The sequence below is a fragment of the Chiloscyllium plagiosum genome, chromosome 21, assembly GCF_004010195.1.
Source record: "Chiloscyllium plagiosum isolate BGI_BamShark_2017 chromosome 21, ASM401019v2, whole genome shotgun sequence".
Taxonomy (NCBI): domain Eukaryota; kingdom Metazoa; phylum Chordata; class Chondrichthyes; order Orectolobiformes; family Hemiscylliidae; genus Chiloscyllium; species Chiloscyllium plagiosum.
This window is the reverse complement of record NC_057730.1, coordinates 20,694,223-20,712,985: the sequence shown is the minus strand read 5'-3', so window position 1 is coordinate 20,712,985 and position 18,763 is coordinate 20,694,223. Positions and strand designations below refer to the sequence as shown.

Sequence of the window (18,763 nt, the reverse complement as noted above, 5' to 3'; positions counted from 1 at the left end):
GTTCATATCACTGTAAAGGCCATTTTTGCTCCTTCACAATCTACAGACCCGAAAATAACACCGTCTTATTCCTCTACAAACACTGCCCCAGGTTAAAATAATAGCTATGGCTTATATTTTAAGTTTAATCAAGAGACTTATCTCCAAAAAACATATAATCAAGAAAGAATCCACTATACTCACTACTGCAGCCTTTCTCTTGGACAGATTTAAAACAACAATTAACTTATCTGATTCTGTGCCATGAACTTCGCCCAACAGTTCCTCCAAGATTAGTTGTGAATTTCACTGTTTGTTAATTTTCCCAGTTGCACTCCGATGTCCAGCGATACACGAAATTACATGAAGAAATTTCACACACAATAGTATCTCTGAATGTCAGTTTATAGTTTAGAATTGCGTTGCACCTGCTGTTAAAAATTAATTACTGTTTTATCAAATATAATGTGGATTTGGATCTAAAACATGTTAAATTGACTTCTTATGAACTTGAAATTAATAATTGCTCTGATAGATACTTAATTTCTTCCTATAAAGCTTTTTAAAAACTAACTTCTGTTGAGTACCATTGGAAGTTTTTGTGTTATTAAAATGTCTGGTGGAGCAAAGTTGTTTTATGCTGAAAGTGAGTTAGGTTATTAACAGTGAAACCTGTTCATTCTTGTAAATCAAAGCCTGTATTCCAGATTTTACTATATCCATTCATTTTATCCTATAGTAAAGGACACTTTATTGGATGATATTACACCTAGTGGATTTGTCCCAGCTCGGAGTGAGAGAAGTTGTGGAAATAGTTTGCACCATGCAGTGAGTAAAGCAGTTTTATTACAGTTAATTTCAAATTTGTCCCATTTGACAATCTTTATAAATAGTCACATGAGTTTCCCATCAAAATCTTCAAACTTGCAAAGAGAGTTGGATTAAAATGGTGAAATTATTTTTGTAATGTTAACCACCTGCAACTGTTTTAAAATATTTGGTGCATTTTGATTTCAGCCGCAACTGAAGAAATTGAGTGAAGATCTTGCAGGACTGGTGAATAATCCCCACCTGAGTGACGTGCAGTTTCAGGTGGACAGCGGTGAGATTGTGTACGCTCACCAGTTTATGTTGTATGCTCGCTCTCCACACCTTGTCCAACTTGTAAGTGAGAAGGATTTATTTCAGTAAATGGGGTATTGAAATGATTTTTTTCAGTCCCCTACCTTGTTAATCTTCTCATTCTTGTCGTTAGGAATCGTACAAGAACAGGTAGGACATGTACCCTTAGATTTAAAGGGCAGCTGTGGTGTAATGATAATGTGACTGGATTAATGATACAGAGTTTCTAATATTCTGGGTACATGGGTTTGAATCACAGCATGGCAAATGGAGAAATATAAAAATCAATAAAAATCTGGAATTAAAAAAGCTTGCCTAGTGGCAACCTTCTAACTATAGTGAATCAGCTGGAGATTTATAATGATTGACAAATGTCTTTTAGATTTGCTATCCTGGTGCACGTGACTCCAGACCACAGCAGTGTTGTTAATTCTTAACTGGCTTCTGGAATCTCTAGCAAACCACTTGGTTCAAGGGCAAGATGGGATAGACGATAAGTGCTGGCTTAGCTAGTGCTACACATTTGTCTGAAGTAATAGGAAAGAAAAATGTATCTCAAGGGGTGATATCTTTTATTGGTTGGTACTCATGGTGTACAATGTCAAGTTGCATGTGAGCATATCCTTATTAAGAAAGAGGTTGCACAATAATAAAGCTGTTTTATTTACAATTGAGAAGGTGAACCAAACCTGGCTGTACGATTTTGCCATCATTACTAATGTATAATACAATTTCTAATATGTAGTTTACACTGCATTGAATCTGTCAGAATGGAATCAATGAAATCTGATCACTTATCTGCTGTTGGCTTGCTATATGCTGTGCTGAAAGGTAACACATGGAAGGCTATCACAATACTTTGTCCCATGTCATAGAGATGTACAGCACAGAAACAGACCCTTCATCCATGCCGACCAGGTATCCCAACCCAATCTAGTCCCACCTGCCAGCACCTGGCCCACATCCTTCCAAACCCTTCCTATTCATACACCCATCCAGATGCCTTTTAAATGTTGCAATTGTACTAGCCTTGACCACTTCCTCTGGCAGCTCATTCCATACACGTACCACCCCCTGCGTGAAAAAGTTTGCCCCTTAGGTCTCTTTTATATCTTTCCCCTCTCACCCTAAACCTATGCCCTCTATTTCTGGACTCCCCTACCCCAGAGAAAAGACTTTGTCTATTTACTCTATCCATGCCCCTCATGATTTTATAAATGTCTATAAAGTCACCTCTCAACCTCTGACACTCCAGGCAAAATAGCCCCTGCCTATTTAGCCTCCCCATATAGCTCAGACCCTGGCAATATCCTTGTAAATATTTTCTGAACTCTTTCAAATTTCACAACATCCAAGGAGACCAGAATTGCATAATCCCCATCTTTCCCAAGTCAGATCATGTCTCAAGTTTGGTGACTTGTTATTTTGTAGGTGCATGATGAAGGATTTCTGGTGGAAGAGGATGGTGCTGCTATGACTCGCAGATTCTTGCTTCCTGAGGTTACAACAGAGGGAGTTTGTGCTTTCCTTCAATATCTATACACTGCTAGTATAACTGTATCTCCCAGTGTGATTTCAGAGCTTCAAGCTCTTGCTAACAGGTCAGTATGTTTATGAAGTACAATGATCAGGCTTGAGTATTGAATTATCTGCAGCAGTCTACTAATTCAGTTTTAAAGCATGTCCTAAAATAACTAACTAAATAGATGGAAGGTAGCCAGTAAAGTGTCACAGGGAATCTTTTAGTCTTTATTTCATATTTCTGCAGTATATTGCTCTTGAACAACTTATTAGTAAATAACATAGTTATTCAGAATGATAACATGGATTGATATATTTCTCTGTTGATCAGATTCGCTGTGAATGAGTTGGTAGAGATCTGCAAAGCCTTCTCAAATGAAGTTGAATCTCATGAAGGTTATTCAGAAAATGATCCTTCCACTAAAATAGATGAAAACTATGGAACTAGAGAAGACAATCTCCAGGACCTTCTGAGGTCCATGTGGATGGGCGAACCTGAGGACCCTGCTTTGGACCCTCAATCTGCAGAGGATGAAGATAAGTTCAGTGAGAAAGTTGATGATGAGGAGTTAGAAGAACTTTATGAGTTTTCTGCCACTCAGAGAAAAATTGAGAGAACCTCCCTTCAAACTCAAGAGATTGAGGGAGTTGAACAGAAGAATAGTGTGGAAAATGAAGAAAAACTTAATGGGTATGGAGAAAATGAACGGAGGGTGGAGGGTCCAAGAACTAAAAGTGAAATAGTTGAAAATTGTGAGACTTCCATAACTGAAAGAGAAACTAGATCTGACTCATCCTGTCCTTCCAAGAATCTGGAAGCATCCATGATGCAAGAACCTTCTCAAAAGGGTGAAACATTCCACCTAAAAGAATCTCAGAACCATAGCTTCAGACCTGATTTGAATTTAAATACCAGTGATGACTGTCTCTTTTCAGAAACGGATTTGTCAGTAGAATCACAGCAAGATGAAATAAAGTATGGTTTAGATGTCTTTGAAGAAGATAAGACATTGGCTTCAAAGAGCAGTCATTCATCTAGCTCCTTTGCCAACTGTAGCATTAACTGTCTTTCACCGATGGGTGAGATTGAATGTCCCTCTGCTTGCCCGAGTTTGCCGGACCTGCCTTTGGTTGGATCATCACCGTTGGAAACTTACGCAAATGTGCAATCTCCACAGGAACGCCTGTCTTTGGTTTCAGCAGTAATCTCGTCCCTTGGAGCTGCACAGCATGGGAATTCCTCTGAAATAATGTCTTGTGACTCAGTGATTTCAAATGGACAACTGAATTTGGCAGACAAAAGATGTGATAATGCACCAAGTCTGCAGGATCACAGTGCTCATGAATCTTTAAAATACTTAGAATGGTTATCAAACCAAAAACCTCCTTCAACAGGTGCTCCTCATTTGCAGAGGCTGTCTCAAAATACCAGTGAAAAGCCACAGGGCAATCAGTCACCAACTATTAGCATTGACTCCAGTCAGTCTCCGTCAGAGAATAAATCCAATAATACCCTGTTGATTATATCCTCAGATGAGGAAATGGACATAACTGAAAAAATGTTTTCACTTTGTTCTGAAAGCACACAATTAATGCCCTCACCGAACGATAAATGTTCTAGTATTGAATCAAACCCAGGTGTTAAACAATTCATTATTAAATCTGAAAAGGTGTTGATGTCTAAGATTGATGCTGAACAGGGAAACGTCAAAGTTTCTGGAATTACATCCGAATATTTGGATGAGGTACATAACAATAGCATTTCAGAGTTTTCCATTGGTGATGTTGTTAAAAAGGTGGCCAACCATGAAAACCAAGTTAAGGATAGTGAAAATGAGCTGACTCTACAGCTAAGCAGTGATGGTGAACAGAGTAATGAAGACCGTACAGTGGAAGGGTCATGGCTGGTACCTGCAACTCCACTTTCAACAGGATCTAGACACTGTTCAGGGTTGACTACAACTTCTTGCTCCCTACAAAGTCAGGGTGTTAGAAGGGACAAGCTATTTGAGAAAAAAATAGAACAGGAGGTTACAGTATTAAAATCTGTTAATGTGGGACAGGGAAATCCACAAGCAATTAACATATCAGAAGAAGGTTTTAGAGATGACCAAGGAATAGTTAGTGAGTTGGATTGTTCTGCTGAAAAAAATTCTGTCAATCAGTGGTCACTGCCATCATCTCCAATTCCTTCCACACAAAGGTCTGATTGTATTGTTGAATTAGGAAGTGAGGAAACTTCATTCACCCATTCTCCTTCACAGCTAGAAGGAGCATTGCCACTGTCATTCTCTTCTGAAGAGAAGGAATCATCAGACAAGTCTGTGCTGGAGATTGAAGACACTGAAGAGGAGATGTTTGAAGATGGGCCGCCAATACCATCTGATGAGTTTTGGAATTCTGAAGGTAGTCCTCAACTTGAAGTGGAAGATTTTCATGGTGAGGCAATATTTCACAAGATAGTCAATCCAGTGAAGAATAAAGATGGACACTATCATGTCACAAATGCAGACAGTAAGAATAGCACACCTCTCTCAGAAAAATCAAAGCCCAGGCTGAACTTTCCAGCTACTGAAATAGATCAGAGAAGCAAAGCTGATACAAAACACCTGCCAAACAGACCACATCCCAGTTCATTTGATTCTAATATTTGGACTGAAGGTGAATTTCCTGAAGTCCTCTATGGATTATCCCAAAAGTTATCTGTACTTCAGAAAGAAAGCATTTGTAACAGGCAACATGTTGGAGAGCACAAAACTCCAGGTAAACAGTCAATCTGGATTAAAGGAGGTATATAAATTTGAAGACCTATGGTTTCGCAATTCAACTGAGTCTAAAGATGTAATCTGTGTGTATTTTAAGTGGAAAGATCTGAAAGAGTTTTAGATGATACTAATGTTTCATTAACATTGCTTCCCTATGGGGAAACTGTTAACCAACATATCCAAATTTGTTGAATGACCCTCAGTGATGGAATTACCAATGTGATTTCACTTTCTGTAGCATTTACTTTAATATGAGTCAGACAAATTACATAAATATTAACCGGCAACTGATACTTCGAGTAAAAAGATAAATTTTATTTTAACAAATTGTTATAACAAAGATGTGTCTTGTGTAGCCACATGCATCTCTGTCACTCCCTCAGAGAAAAATGAGACTACGTACCCACACAGCTTTACAGTAATTTTTTTATTCACGCAGGGTAGGTCAGGAATATTATCCAACAACAAATTTCATCCAATAGGTTCATGGATCTGATTATCATTAGCAAGCCACACTTCTGCGTAGCCCCTCTTAGAGTCAGCATGGAAATAGACCCTTCGGTCCAACCAATCCATGCTGAACATAATCCCAAACTCAACTCGTCCCACCTCCGGCTCCTAGCTCCTATTCTTCCAAACCTCTCCTATTCATTTAGCCATCCAAATGTCTTTTAAACATTATAATTGTACATGCATCCACCACTTTCTCAGGAAGGTCATTCCACATGCGAACATCCCTGTATTAAAAAAAATTGCCTCTTGGTGTTCTTTCTAAATCTCTCTCCTCTCACCTTAAAAATGTACCCCCTAGTCTTGAAATCCCCCACCCTTGGGAAAAGACAACTAATATTAACTCTATACCTTTCATAATTTTATAAACCTACCAGATCGCTTCTCAATCTCCTCCCTCAACCAGTGAAAAAAGTCCCAGCCTTTCTTTATAATTCAAATCTTCCATACCTGGCAATATTCTGGTACATCTCTTTTAAACCCTCTCCAGCTTGATACTATCCTTCCTATAGTTCTGGGCGACCAGAACTGGACACAATATTCCAGAAGAAGCCTCACCTTGCACGAAACCGTGCTATTATTAATCAAATTTTGCCTTTCTAAATGTTCATAAAATCCTATCTTTTATAATCACCTCCAACAATTTACCTACAACCAAAGTCAGACTTGTAGGCCTGATTAGTCCTTGCAACCTTTCTTAAACAAAGGTACAACATTAGCCACCCTCCAGTCATCAGGCACTGCACCTGTAGTTATAGATGATGCAAATTTTTCTGCAAGGGGTCTCTTAATTTCTTCTCTCACTTCCCACAATATTCTGGGATAAATTAGATCAGGTCCTGGAGATTTATCCACCTTTATACTCTCTAAGACCTCCCATGCTTCCTCTTCTGTAACGTGAACTGTTTTTAATACATCAAAGTTTATTTTTCTGCATTCACTAGACTCCATTTCTTTCGCCACAGTAAAAATTGAAGCAAAATATTAATTTAGTATCTCTCCCATCTCCTGGGGTTTAACACAAAGATGACCTCCTTGATCTTTCGGAAGGTCAATCCTCTCTCTAGTTATCCTCTGCTGTCAATGTATTTGTACAATCTCTTTGGATTTTCTTTAACCTTATCTGCCAATGCTATCTCATATCCCCTGTTTGCCTTCCTGATTTCTGTCTTAAAAATGCCCCTGCACTCTTTATAATTGATTGAGATTCAATATTAAAATGTCTATATTAAAATAAGATTGTCTTTTGTTCATCCATTGTTCCTTAATCTTAACAGCCCTACCCTTCACTCTAACAGGAACAAAATGCCTCTGAATTCTCATCGTCACACTGTTGAATGCCTCCCACTTGTCAGATGACCTTTTACCTGTTAACAGTCTAAACCAATTAACTTTTGAAAGTTCTTGTCTGATACCATTTAAAATTTGCCTTACTCCATTTAAAAACTTGAAGTTTTATGGAAGGCTTGTCCTTGTTCATAACCAATTTGAAACGAACAGAATTATGAATGCTAGACCCAGTGTGTTCCTCCCCTACTTTTACTTTAGTCACCTGCCCTGCCTTATTGCCCAAAAGCAGGTCTAAGTTTGCTCCTTCTCTAGTAGGAACATCACATTGTATTCCAGAAAATATTCTTTCCCATTTGACAAAGTCTTCACCATCCATACCTTTAACACCATGTTAGCCTCAGTCAGTGTTTGGAAAATTAAAATCCCCCATTATTACAACCTTATTATGCTTACATATATCTGAGATCTCCCTACATACGACTTTCTCAATTTCCCTCTTACTATTGGGGGTGTGTGGCAGTGGTGGGTGGGGAGCTATAGTACAATCCCATCAAAGTGATCTTTCCTTTCTTATTTGTAATTTCTACCCATATATTTTCACAGGATGATTTTTCAGAAATATCTTCCCTAGTTACAGCTGTGATATATTCCTTTCTTGCCTTGTTTTCTATCTTTCCTGTAGCATCTAAAACCTGGAACATTAAGCTGCCTGTCTGTTAGCCAAGTTTCTGGAACAGCTATGACATCCCAATCCCATGCTCTTAAACATTTCTTACGTTCTTCACTATCTACTCTCTGTGTTATCTTTCTTTTCGAATTGACATGCTCTCCTCACATTCAGAACCTTCCCCATCAATCCTTCTATTTACACTGCTACTTAGAATTCCTCCCCTCTCCCTATCTATCTGTATCAAATCTCCCTGTTAAGATATCAGTCTGTTTCCAGTTTAGGTTACATATATCCTTTTTGACTTCAGCCATTGACTTATCTCCCCTTAACCTTTTGTTCCTTCCTTCATTTGAGTTTGGCTTTGGGAGTAAACCAGATATTACTACTAATAAGGTTCTATATTTTAATCTTCTACCTAACTTCTTAAAATTCACTCTGTACTGTTCTAATTTTTTTTCCCTAAAAGTAACATTCCTACCAACATGTACAAGAATTACTGGCTTCTTAATGTTGCCTTTAACCATATGCTTGAAATGTTTAGAGACTTCCTTAATCCATGAAAGCAACAAACCATCCTAAATTTACACTCATTGTCACAGAATCTCCTGTCTGTGCCCCTGGCAAGAGAGTCCTCGATAACAATAGTTCTATTAAATCTTGTCAATTGCTGCCTAACGTAAGAATTATTCCAAATGTCCAGTAACTGACTGCTCCTTTCACAGTTCCAAAAATTGAATATCTGTTTGATCGAGGAATAGCCACTGGAGACTTTTGAATTACCTTTTTAGCTTTCCTGACAGTCACCCATTTATCTGGCTAATCCTGCAGTGTAATAACTTTTCTAAGTCTACAAGCCATCTCGCTCTGTATTTCATATATGCCCTTAATGATACTAAGCCTAAAAATAGTTTCAATAACACCTATAAAATAAGCTACCTTTCATTACCTGCAGAAAATAATGTTAAAATGAAAAAAAATTAAATATATATCAAACATATAAAACTTAAATAAAATGAACTTAGCTGACTAACTGAATGAGAAAACGACTCCTCTTCAATAAATTCCCGAAGAAAAACAAATTTCTCCAGAGCTGACCATGTGTAGGACTCTCTGCAATGTAAACACAACTCCTTATTTTGAAAATTTCTTTGGTTTTTCAAAAAACCCTTTGCAATGTAAAAAAAAAACAAAAATCCTTCAAAAACACAGTCTTTTCTAACTTCTGAATTTAGAATAAAATAAAAAAACTCTGAGACATTCACTGTAGATGCTGTAAAGCTCGTTTTTAAACAAGTCAACTTTCAACAAAAAATATAATTTTTGGGGGTTTATTGAATGTTAATGAAGCAAAATGAATAAAAAATCCTATATTAGTAAACTATAATGACTGTAATAACTTTTTTAAAAAAAACCTATACTAAATATTTACCTAAGCCTGCAATTCCAGGAGCAGCTACAAGATCCATGCTTCTCTTACTTGTGTCATTATAATCCTGAAATTACTCTTCAGCTGACTAAACAATAACATCCTACTTCATGAGTTAGCCACTTCTTAAAAAAAAATTGACTCTTTAGTGACTGTGAGCTATCCACACAACAGTCAAATTCAAGATCTTTTTGCCAGGACAGCGTGCACCAAGAATTCCTGCTATCTTCCATCCAGAAGACTTGACCTTTCCTTGTGACACATTAGCTTCTCTTTACAAGAATTGTGTTCGTCTTTGTCTGTACTTTTTTTTAATCTGTACCTGTGAGCTGATTTGCCTTCAGTATCCAAATTCTCTGCATGTAGTACCTCTTTCTGTCTGCTAGTCATGTGGCTTTTTTAACTTCTTCAATTCTGAAGAAGTGTCATTCCAGATTCAAAACTCTTTCTTTTTCCATAAATGTGGCCAGGCCTGCTTAGTATTTCCAGTAATCTGTTTTTTTCATATTTCCAGTATCTGCAGAGTTTTGCCTTTTACTTTGTCCTGTGTTGAAACTGCTTCTAGGTCAATGGTTGTCAGGTCACATTGACCAGTAGTCTTTATGCAAGAAAATTATAACTTTTAAGACTTAGTATCAATTGTAAAGGGAAAGAAAAAGGTTCCTTTTAAATTTTCTAACAAATAATTACAGATTCCATAGACTTTTAAATAAACTACGTATTTATATTACATGAGATTAGATTGCCTACAGTGTGGAAACAGGCCCTTCAGCCCAACAAGTCCACACCGACCTGCTGAAGAATAACCCACCCAGTCCCACTTCCATCTGACTAATGCACCTAGCTCTACGGGCAATTTATCATAGCCAATTCACCTAACCTGCACATCTTTGGACTGTGGGAGGAAACCGGAGCACCCGGAGGAAACCCATACAGACACTGGGAGAATGTGCAAACTCCACACAGACAGTTGCCTAAGGCTGGAATTGAATTTGGAACCCTGGTGCTGTGAGGCAGCAGTGCTCACCACTGAGCCACTGTGCTCTTTACTGCTTTTGAATCAAAAGTCATCACAGTACCAAACACTGTACGCAATGGAGCTACTTTGACCATAAGGTGAATTTCTTGCTCAACCCTGAGTGGCAAAATTTCTGACCTTTTGTAGGCAACTTGAAACCCAACTGAGCAATTTGCTTTGAGCATGGAGAAAACAAAGTTAAATTTCATGAACAATCTAGTCAGAATCATAGACAGTGTTCTGGGACAGGTGAAGAAGTCTTGGTGCTGGTGCACAAGATAGAAATCCGTGATTTTCCAGATTAAATGAGGCCTTCTTCATTATTGTAATACATTTCTTGGTATTTTAGGCTTCTTTTTGACTCATTGTATCTTTCTTTCACCAATTTGTATTCTTTTCAGCCCCTGTCAACCAAAAGAAAGCTCAACTTCCATTGGCTCCCATCACTCCAGAACCACCTTATTCAACAATGGCCACCCCACACCTAAAGAGAGAACTGAGCAAGTAAGATGATGGTTGGAGCCTAATTGAAGCAGTGTTTTCCTGTATTTTATTTCTGAATAAAGGAATGATTTCATGAACAATCTAGTCAGAATCTCAGGAGAGGAAAAACTAAGTGTGAATATGGAACTCCCTACCACGGAGTAGTTGAGGTGGTAATAGAAATACATTAATGGAAACTAAAGGAACAGAGGATATGTTAATGAGGTTAGATGAAGGAGAGTGGTGAAAGTTGCTATATGGACCATAAGCACTGGCATGGACCATTTGAATTGAATTGGTTGTTTCTATGGTTAGTATATAGGCATGAGAGTTTCATTTCTTACTAAATTATCTTCCACTTTCTGAAGGTATCACTTTATTGAATTAATTCAGGTATTAAAGCAGCATCTTTTAAATCAGAATTAATCACGGGGTATTGTCCTTTTCGTGCCATTCTTACATGAGTTTTGAATATCTGGTGGTGGTTTAGAGAGACAATTTGAAAATGGCACTATAAACATGTGCTTTGTATTATAATCTTAAAATGTTTCTGTCAGAACTAGTTCTTTTGTTTTGTTCCAGGTTTGGTGTTCGGCCTCTGCCAAAGAAGAAAATGATTCTGAAATTAAAAGAGATTTATCAATATACACATCAAGTCGTTCAGCCTGCTCCTGATACCCAATCGAAGCAGCAAATATCATCTTCACAGCCTTGCACCTGGAAAACAATCCCAGCTTTAACTAGCAAACTAAAAGTGGGCACCAACAAACTGTCCCAGCCAGTTTCATCAGGAAGAAACCAACGGAAATCACACTCCAAAAAACAGTCACAATCTGTTTCAGCAGAAACCAGCAACCGAGCAATGAAAGGTCACCTTAAAGCCACTTCTAAAAGAAAAGTGAAAAGCCTGGTGCTTCAGTCAGATGGGCTAGAAGCCAAATCACCTTTGAAAGCTGTTGCTTCTCATGTGGCTAACCAGCTGCCTTCTTCTCAAAGCTCCTCTTCATCATGGAGTGAGGATTCCTTTGAATCACAAAGGTGAGTCAGTTGAATCTGAGTTCAGTGACAAGAATAAAGTGACTAAATTAAAGGAAGACCTCAAGTAAGTCAATATGGTAAAAGAAATAAAATTGAGTTATTTAATGACTTTGTTTGCAAATCAACCTTCTGAGCTAATACAAAGTGTCTGACTAATTACTTTGTAGGATCTTGGGTCTTCAGAGATATCTATTTTCCTATACAGGCAATAGCTAGTTCTGGTAACCAACAGAAATCATCAAGAGAGCCATGTTCCTTTCGGATATTGTTATAGCTTATCACTGCAGAGATTTTTCCTGTTCGTCATAGAGGTCTACATCAGAGAAAAGGTCAAGAGCAACCACCTAACTATTCTGATATCTTTTTCCAGCACTTGGCACCGTAGGTGTACATACAAAGAAATTTACAGGCCCTTCAAGCCTGAGCTGATCCAAATCCAATTCCTAAGCATCTGTATCCCTCTGCTCCCCATCTACTCATGCATCTGTCCAGACACACCTTAAATGAATCTACCGTGCCTGCCTCTGCTGGCAATGCGTTCCAGGCACCTACCACCCTCTGTAAAATACTTGCCGTGTATATCGCCCTTAAGCTTTTCACCTCTCACCTTGAAAGCGTGACCTCTTGTTATTGAATCCCTCACCTGGGAAAAAGCTTATCTCTATCTACTCTGTCTATACCCTTCATGATTTTGTAGACCTCAATCAGGTCCCCCTTCCATCTCCTTTTCTCTAATGAAAACAGTCCTAACCTACTCAACCTCTCTTCATAGCTAGCACCTTCCATACCCGGCAACATCCTTGTAAACCTTCTCTGCACTCTCTCCAAAGTGTCCATCTCCTTTTGTTAATGTGGCAACCAGAACTTTACACAATATTTTAAATGCGGCTGAACCAAAGTCTTGTACAATTTTAACATGACCTGCCAGCTCTTATACTCAATACCCCACCCGATGAAGACAAGCATACCATATCCCTTCTTGACCATTCTATCCACCTGTGCAGCCACCTTCAGGATGCAATAGACCTGAACTCCCAAATCTCTCTGCTCATCAGCTTTTCCCATGGCTCTTCCATTTACAGTATAGTTTGCTCTAGAGTTAGACTTACCAAAATGCATCATCTCACATTTGCCCAGATTGAACTCCATCTGCCACTTCCCTGCCCAACTCTCCAGTCTATCGATATTTTCCTGTATTCTTTGGCAGTCCCCAATACTTTCTGCTACTTCACCAATCTTCGTCTCATCTGCAAACTTACTGATCAGAGCAACAATGCTGTCTTCCAGGTCATTTATGTATATCACAAACAACAGAGGCCCCAGCACTGACTCCTGTGGAACACCACTGGTCACCTTTTTCCATTTGTAGAAACTCCCTTCAACTACTACTGCCTCCTGTTGTTCAACTAGTTCTTTATCCACCTAGCTAGAACACCCTGCACATCATGTGACTTCCCTTTCTCCATTAGTTTACCATGGGTAACGTTATCAAACGGCTTACTAAAGTCCATGTATATGACATCTTCCTTCATCTATCAATTTGGTCACTTCCTAAAAGAACTCTATTAAGTTGGTAAGGCACGATCTACCCCGCACAAAACCATGTTGCCTATCATTGATAAGCCCATTCTTTTCCAAATAAAAATAGATTTTATCCCTCAGTACCTTCTCCAGCAACTTTCCCACCACTGATGGCAGACTCACTGGTCTGTAGTTACCTCGAATATCCCTAATACCCTTCTTGTACAGGGAGACAACATGAGCAACTCTCCAGTATTCTGGCACCTCACCTGTATTTAAGGATGCTACAAAGATATCTTTGAGGTCCTCCTCTTTAACTTCTCTCCTAGCTCCCTGAATTCTGCTTTCAGGACCTCATCTCATTTTTTACTTATATCATTGGTGCCTATGTACACCACGACAACTGGCTGTTCACCCTTCCCTTTCAGAATGCTCTACAGCTGATCAGTGACATCCCTGACCCGAGCATCTGGGAGGCAACATACCATCCGGAACATCCAGTACATATAAATACTGCTTAAATGTTATGAGGGTTCTGCCTCTACTACTCTTAGAGTTCCAGATTCCCACCATCCTCTGGGTGAACTTCTTTTCCCCCCTTCATATTCCTTTTAAACCTGCCCCTTAACTTAAATTTGTGCCCTGGTTTCTTTCTGTCCAACCTTCCTATGACCTTCAATCTTTTACATCTCAAACATGTCCCCTTCAGTCTCCTCTGCTCCAGTCTACCCAATCTCTCTTCATAACTCAATCTCTGCAGCCCAAACAACATTCTGGTAAATCCGCTGTGCACCCTCTCCACTGTAATCGCATCCCTCCTGTAATGTGGATTACGGAATTGCACACAATACTCTAGCTGTAGCCTAACCAATGTTTTATACATTTCCAACATTATCTCCCTGCTCTTAAGGTCTATGCCTCGGCTAATAAAGGCAAATTTCCTGCATATCTTCATGACCGTTTTATCCACTTGTCTTGCGACATTAAGCGACCAATGGAATATGTACATCAAGTCCCTCTGGTCCTTGATGCTTCCCATGGTCCTACCTACTGGTTCCCTAAACTTATTGGTCATCGTGTTTTACATTTTGATCCAATTTCTCTCACATATTCAAATGTTGTACTATGAAAACGTGAGTTTAGCTACAATTCAGGAGATCTGAGGCAGATTTCAATAATCTTCTTAAACTTGCACCCTGTAAAAAAGGCTTCCTGAGGTCTTCCTCTTTGATGCAAATAAGGAGTAAGTTTAGTTGGCCTGGGAAGAATTATGGTTGGTGAGAATGGACTAGTAATATACTGTGGTTTTGTCAGCACCACATCCACCCAGAGTTAACACAGCTTTGCAGTAAAACTCCTGGGCATTGGCTTGCTGAAATCAATAGACCTCGCATTCTGCAGAATTGACTTGTGTGTATGGTTTTATTAACCTTGCAACACTGAATTACTAAGGAATCCATTAGAAAATATGCTCCTATTGATCCAGACATACACAAAGAATTTTGGTGCCTCTCCCTGAGCCAGCCTGTAAGGGATACAGTCAGTGGGACAACCAGGGAAGCAACGATAAGGCTCTGTTGGAAAAGAAGCACCCAGAAAGCTCTGTTGCGACAGTGTGATTACATTGCCACCATCTGCCCAGATTTGCGTTGGCATTGGCAACACAGCAACTTTTGTGAAAGAACAATGCCCTTGTGGTTCTTGCTGTAAATTACCAAGACTCTGAAGAGCGAAGATGCATAACATAACTTGAACACCTGCCCTAATTCTGTCTCAATGTAACAACTAGAGCTTTGAATCAAAGCTTGAAGATGGAAATGCTACCTTTGATTTAATTTAGGGGAGCTGGTGGCAAAGTGGTTCTGTCACTGGATTAGTAATCCAGAATTCCCATGTCTATGTTTGGAGAATGTGGGTTTGAATCCAATCATGGCAAATGGTGTAATATGAATTTAATGAAATTTGGTTTTAAAAACTAGCCTGAGGCCAATCATGTATCAACTAACTGTTGATCCAGTGTACTAATCTCTTTTGGAAAAGGAAATCTTCTTTTAACTCATCTGGCCTATGCTTGTCTTTGGAGCCCAGGAATACACTTAACACTTACCTGCCCTCTGAAATGGTCTAGCAAGACACTCAGTTGTATTATACTGCTTTGAAGTCAAAACAAAGAAATTAAAGTAGTTGGGACCACCTGACATTAACCTAGCTACTAGAAACAACAGTGGCAAACCCAGCCCTGTTGATTCTGCAAGACCTCCTTATCACCAACTGGTGGTTTTTGTGAAAAAAGTGCTAAATAAAGAGCTGTCCCACAGATCAGTCAAGCAACTGCCTAACCTAGTTATTCTCAAGGAATCATACCTTACAAGTCCCAGACATTGCCATTATAATGATAAGAAGTGGCAGTAAAGTGATATGCAGCAGGGAAGGAATTGACCTGGGAGTCCTCAATATTGACTGTAGAATCCATTAAGTTTCATGGAATCAAGTCAAACATGAGTATGGGCAAGGAAACTACCTTCTAATTGCCACCTATTGCTATCTGTCAGTTAATGAATCTGTATGCTTCAATGTTGAATACCATTTGGAGGAAATACTGAGGCAAAGTGGTGGGGGCGCACAATATACTCTGATTGGGAGACTTCAATGTCTGGCAACACAGATGATTCAGTAGCACACCGTTATTGATTGAGCTTGCCAAATACTAAAAGACATAGTTGCTAGACGGAGTCTGCGGCAGATGAAGGAACCAGGTAGAGGGGAAAATTCACTTAACTGTATCCTCACCAATCCACCTGGCACAGATGCACCTCTTCATAACAATAATACCAAGAGTAACTACTACCCAGTCCTTGTGGAGATGAAGGCCTGTTGTAGATGATGTCCAGTGCATTATTTGACACTTCCAATGTGCTAAATAGGACAGATTAAGCAACTCATAACTGGGCATCCAGGAGCAGCAGAACTATATTAGTCAACAATGTTTAACCTCAATAAAAAGCTATCATTACGAAACTCTTTCATATTAAGAAAACCATGTATTACTTGTTTCCCAATATTCATCTCAATCAACCTATACCTGGGAATTCATTGTAGCTCAGTATAAATCATAGGAAAACCGCCAAACTTGCTTTCTAAAGTCATTTTCTTAAAAATACTTTATGACAGCTGCTTACCTGGATTGTATAAATAAACCCTGTTCACCTGGGCGGCACGGTGGCACAGTGGTTAGCACTGCTGCCTCACAGCCCCAGAGACCCGGGTTCAATTCCCGACTCAGGCGACTGACTATGTGGAGTTTGCACGTTCTCCCCGTGTCTGCGTGGGTTTCCTCCGGGTGCTCCGGTTTCCTCCCACAGTCCAAAGATGTGCAGGTCAGGTGAATTGGCTATGCCAAATTGCTCGTAATGTTAGGTAAAAGGGGTAAATGTAGGGGAATGGGTGGGTTGCGCTTCGGCAGGTCGGTGTGGACTTGTTGGGCCGAAGGGCCTGTTTTCACACTGTAAGTAATCTAATCTTTCTCCCTCTTTCAGGCTATTGGCTAATGAATGTGACAACGTCTTAAGCACAGATTCAGATGATGACAAGGACGATGGAATCACTCCATCACAGGCAGCAATCCGTGAAGCAGATACAACGGAAGCCATACGCCAATATATTCTGTCAGACCTATCTCTGTATAGTGAAATTGTGCAGTACAAGCCTTTTGAACTGTCAGACCTCCACCAGAAGCTTAAGGAAAATGGGATAAAGGTTTCCAAAGGAAAACTGCTGGAATTTCTTGATGCCCAGTGTATTACTTTTACCACAGCTCGAGCAAGGAAGGAAATGTTGAAAAGGAGAAAGCAGGGCATTGAAAAACAGCGAAAGGGAAAGTTCAGTCAGTGCCACAGGAAGAGGTAAGTGCTGGTGGAGCAGCAACTAAACATTCCTCTTGTAGTAGAAATCATACTGCATTTCCATCTGATTTGGAAACTGTTTTGTAATGAGTATGATTGATTATAAATTCAGGCAAGGAACACCTTAATAGCACTTTTAACAGTACCACTTTAGACAAAACAGCATTAACTGCTGTGCCAGGAAGTAATGTGGTGCTCCTATAGAATATTTCAATAACTGTCGCCCTACCTCAGAACCATCATGAAAGCCAGCACTGTTGTAATGAGAGTGTGAAATATGACAAAGGTATGACCTTAAATGAAAATTGAACACATTGACTTTCTTTCAGCCAAATTCTTGTCCAAGGTCTGAATTTTTGTTTAAATCATGTTGCTAACAAACTGTAAAATAAGGAGAATTGCACACAGAAGTGCCACTGTTTTGAATAATGTTAGTCATACATTGACTGTTCCTTCATCAGCTCTACTGGCAAATCATTATTTTAGCTGGAGATAGGAGCATTGCAAGGAAATATAAGCAATTTAACCTGAAATAAATGCAGGCAATAAACAGCCTCCTTCATTGTAACCAAGTAATTTAGTCAAATTATGTTCCCTTGTATTTGTTTCCTCTTTAATATTCCAACTTAGGGGTGGTGATCTAATTCAGAAAAACCATATTTGTACACAATGAGATAAGAAATTCTTTAATACTTGGTATATATGTAAATGAAAAAAAAACTAAAATGCATTTTGCCTGTTTGTGTGTTTATTTGTAATAAAATGTTAGCTGTTTTGATAACTAGTGACATCTGAAATGGATATGCTTATACCCAAAATGTTAATATGTGTAATTATTGGTAAATGCTGCACTTAAGTGTAAATGTAATAGTGATAGAATTGTAACATTTTAACAAAAAATAAAAAAGATGCACTTTTAATCATTGTGATGTTTCCTATCCTTCATGAACCTGTGTCTCGAATAGCTCCCACAAAGACACATTTTTTTTAAAAAGTATAAATTCTTAAAAGATACTATCATGAAAGTTTCTTCACTCATTTAATATTAAATCATATTATGCAAGTAATTTACATGCTTGTCATCAGAAATTTTAATAGTTTTCATCTTGGCCCAATGACATAGTTGTAATTATAATGACTGGAACCCAGTTGTTTCAAAGTTAGAACTTCAAGTTGTAATGAATGGAATTGTAAATGGTGGAATGAGGAAAATTGAAGCAGATTGTAGATTTATAGGGTCCACAGATGTTATTTGTACATTGATAAGCTTCTTGAGCTTTGCCAGTGGAGACCTCAAAAGGGACATCGCTTTCTATTAGAATGAATAAGGCTTGAGCTAGAACAAGATTATATTTATGAACAAAGTCATTTAACAGGTAAGAATAGAGTCCATTTATTAGGGTTGAAAAGTTAACAAAGACTTCTTTACATTCTTTGCAACCCAATGGCATATTAGAATCAGTTCACACTTTAGATATTGCATAGGTTCCACTTTCACTTGTCAATTATTTGCATACA

At 38.8% G+C, this 18,763-nt stretch overlaps 1 protein-coding gene across 6 annotated transcripts in view; it reads left to right on the top strand.

Annotated features, from left to right (window-relative positions):
- slx4 (SLX4 structure-specific endonuclease subunit homolog (S. cerevisiae)) overlaps nt 1-18,165 on the top strand; it is a 32,335-nt gene extending 14,170 nt beyond the window's left edge. For 5 of the 6 annotated variants that reach the window (XM_043711441.1, XM_043711438.1, XM_043711439.1 and 2 more), the window contains 7 exons: nt 719-807; nt 997-1,143; nt 2,533-2,702; nt 2,954-5,385; nt 10,703-10,805; nt 11,367-11,822; nt 16,880-18,165. In XM_043711441.1, the coding sequence (XP_043567376.1) occupies nt 719-807; nt 997-1,143; nt 2,533-2,702; nt 2,954-5,385; nt 10,703-10,805; nt 11,367-11,822; nt 16,880-17,249 (3,767 nt within the window). In that variant the 3' untranslated portion in view covers nt 17,250-18,165. The remainder of the gene's footprint in view (nt 1-718; nt 808-996; nt 1,144-2,532; nt 2,703-2,953; nt 5,386-10,702; nt 10,806-11,366; nt 11,823-16,879) is intronic. The other variant, XM_043711442.1, reaches the window with a different exon arrangement.
- Nucleotides 18,166-18,763: the final 598 nt, after the last annotated feature.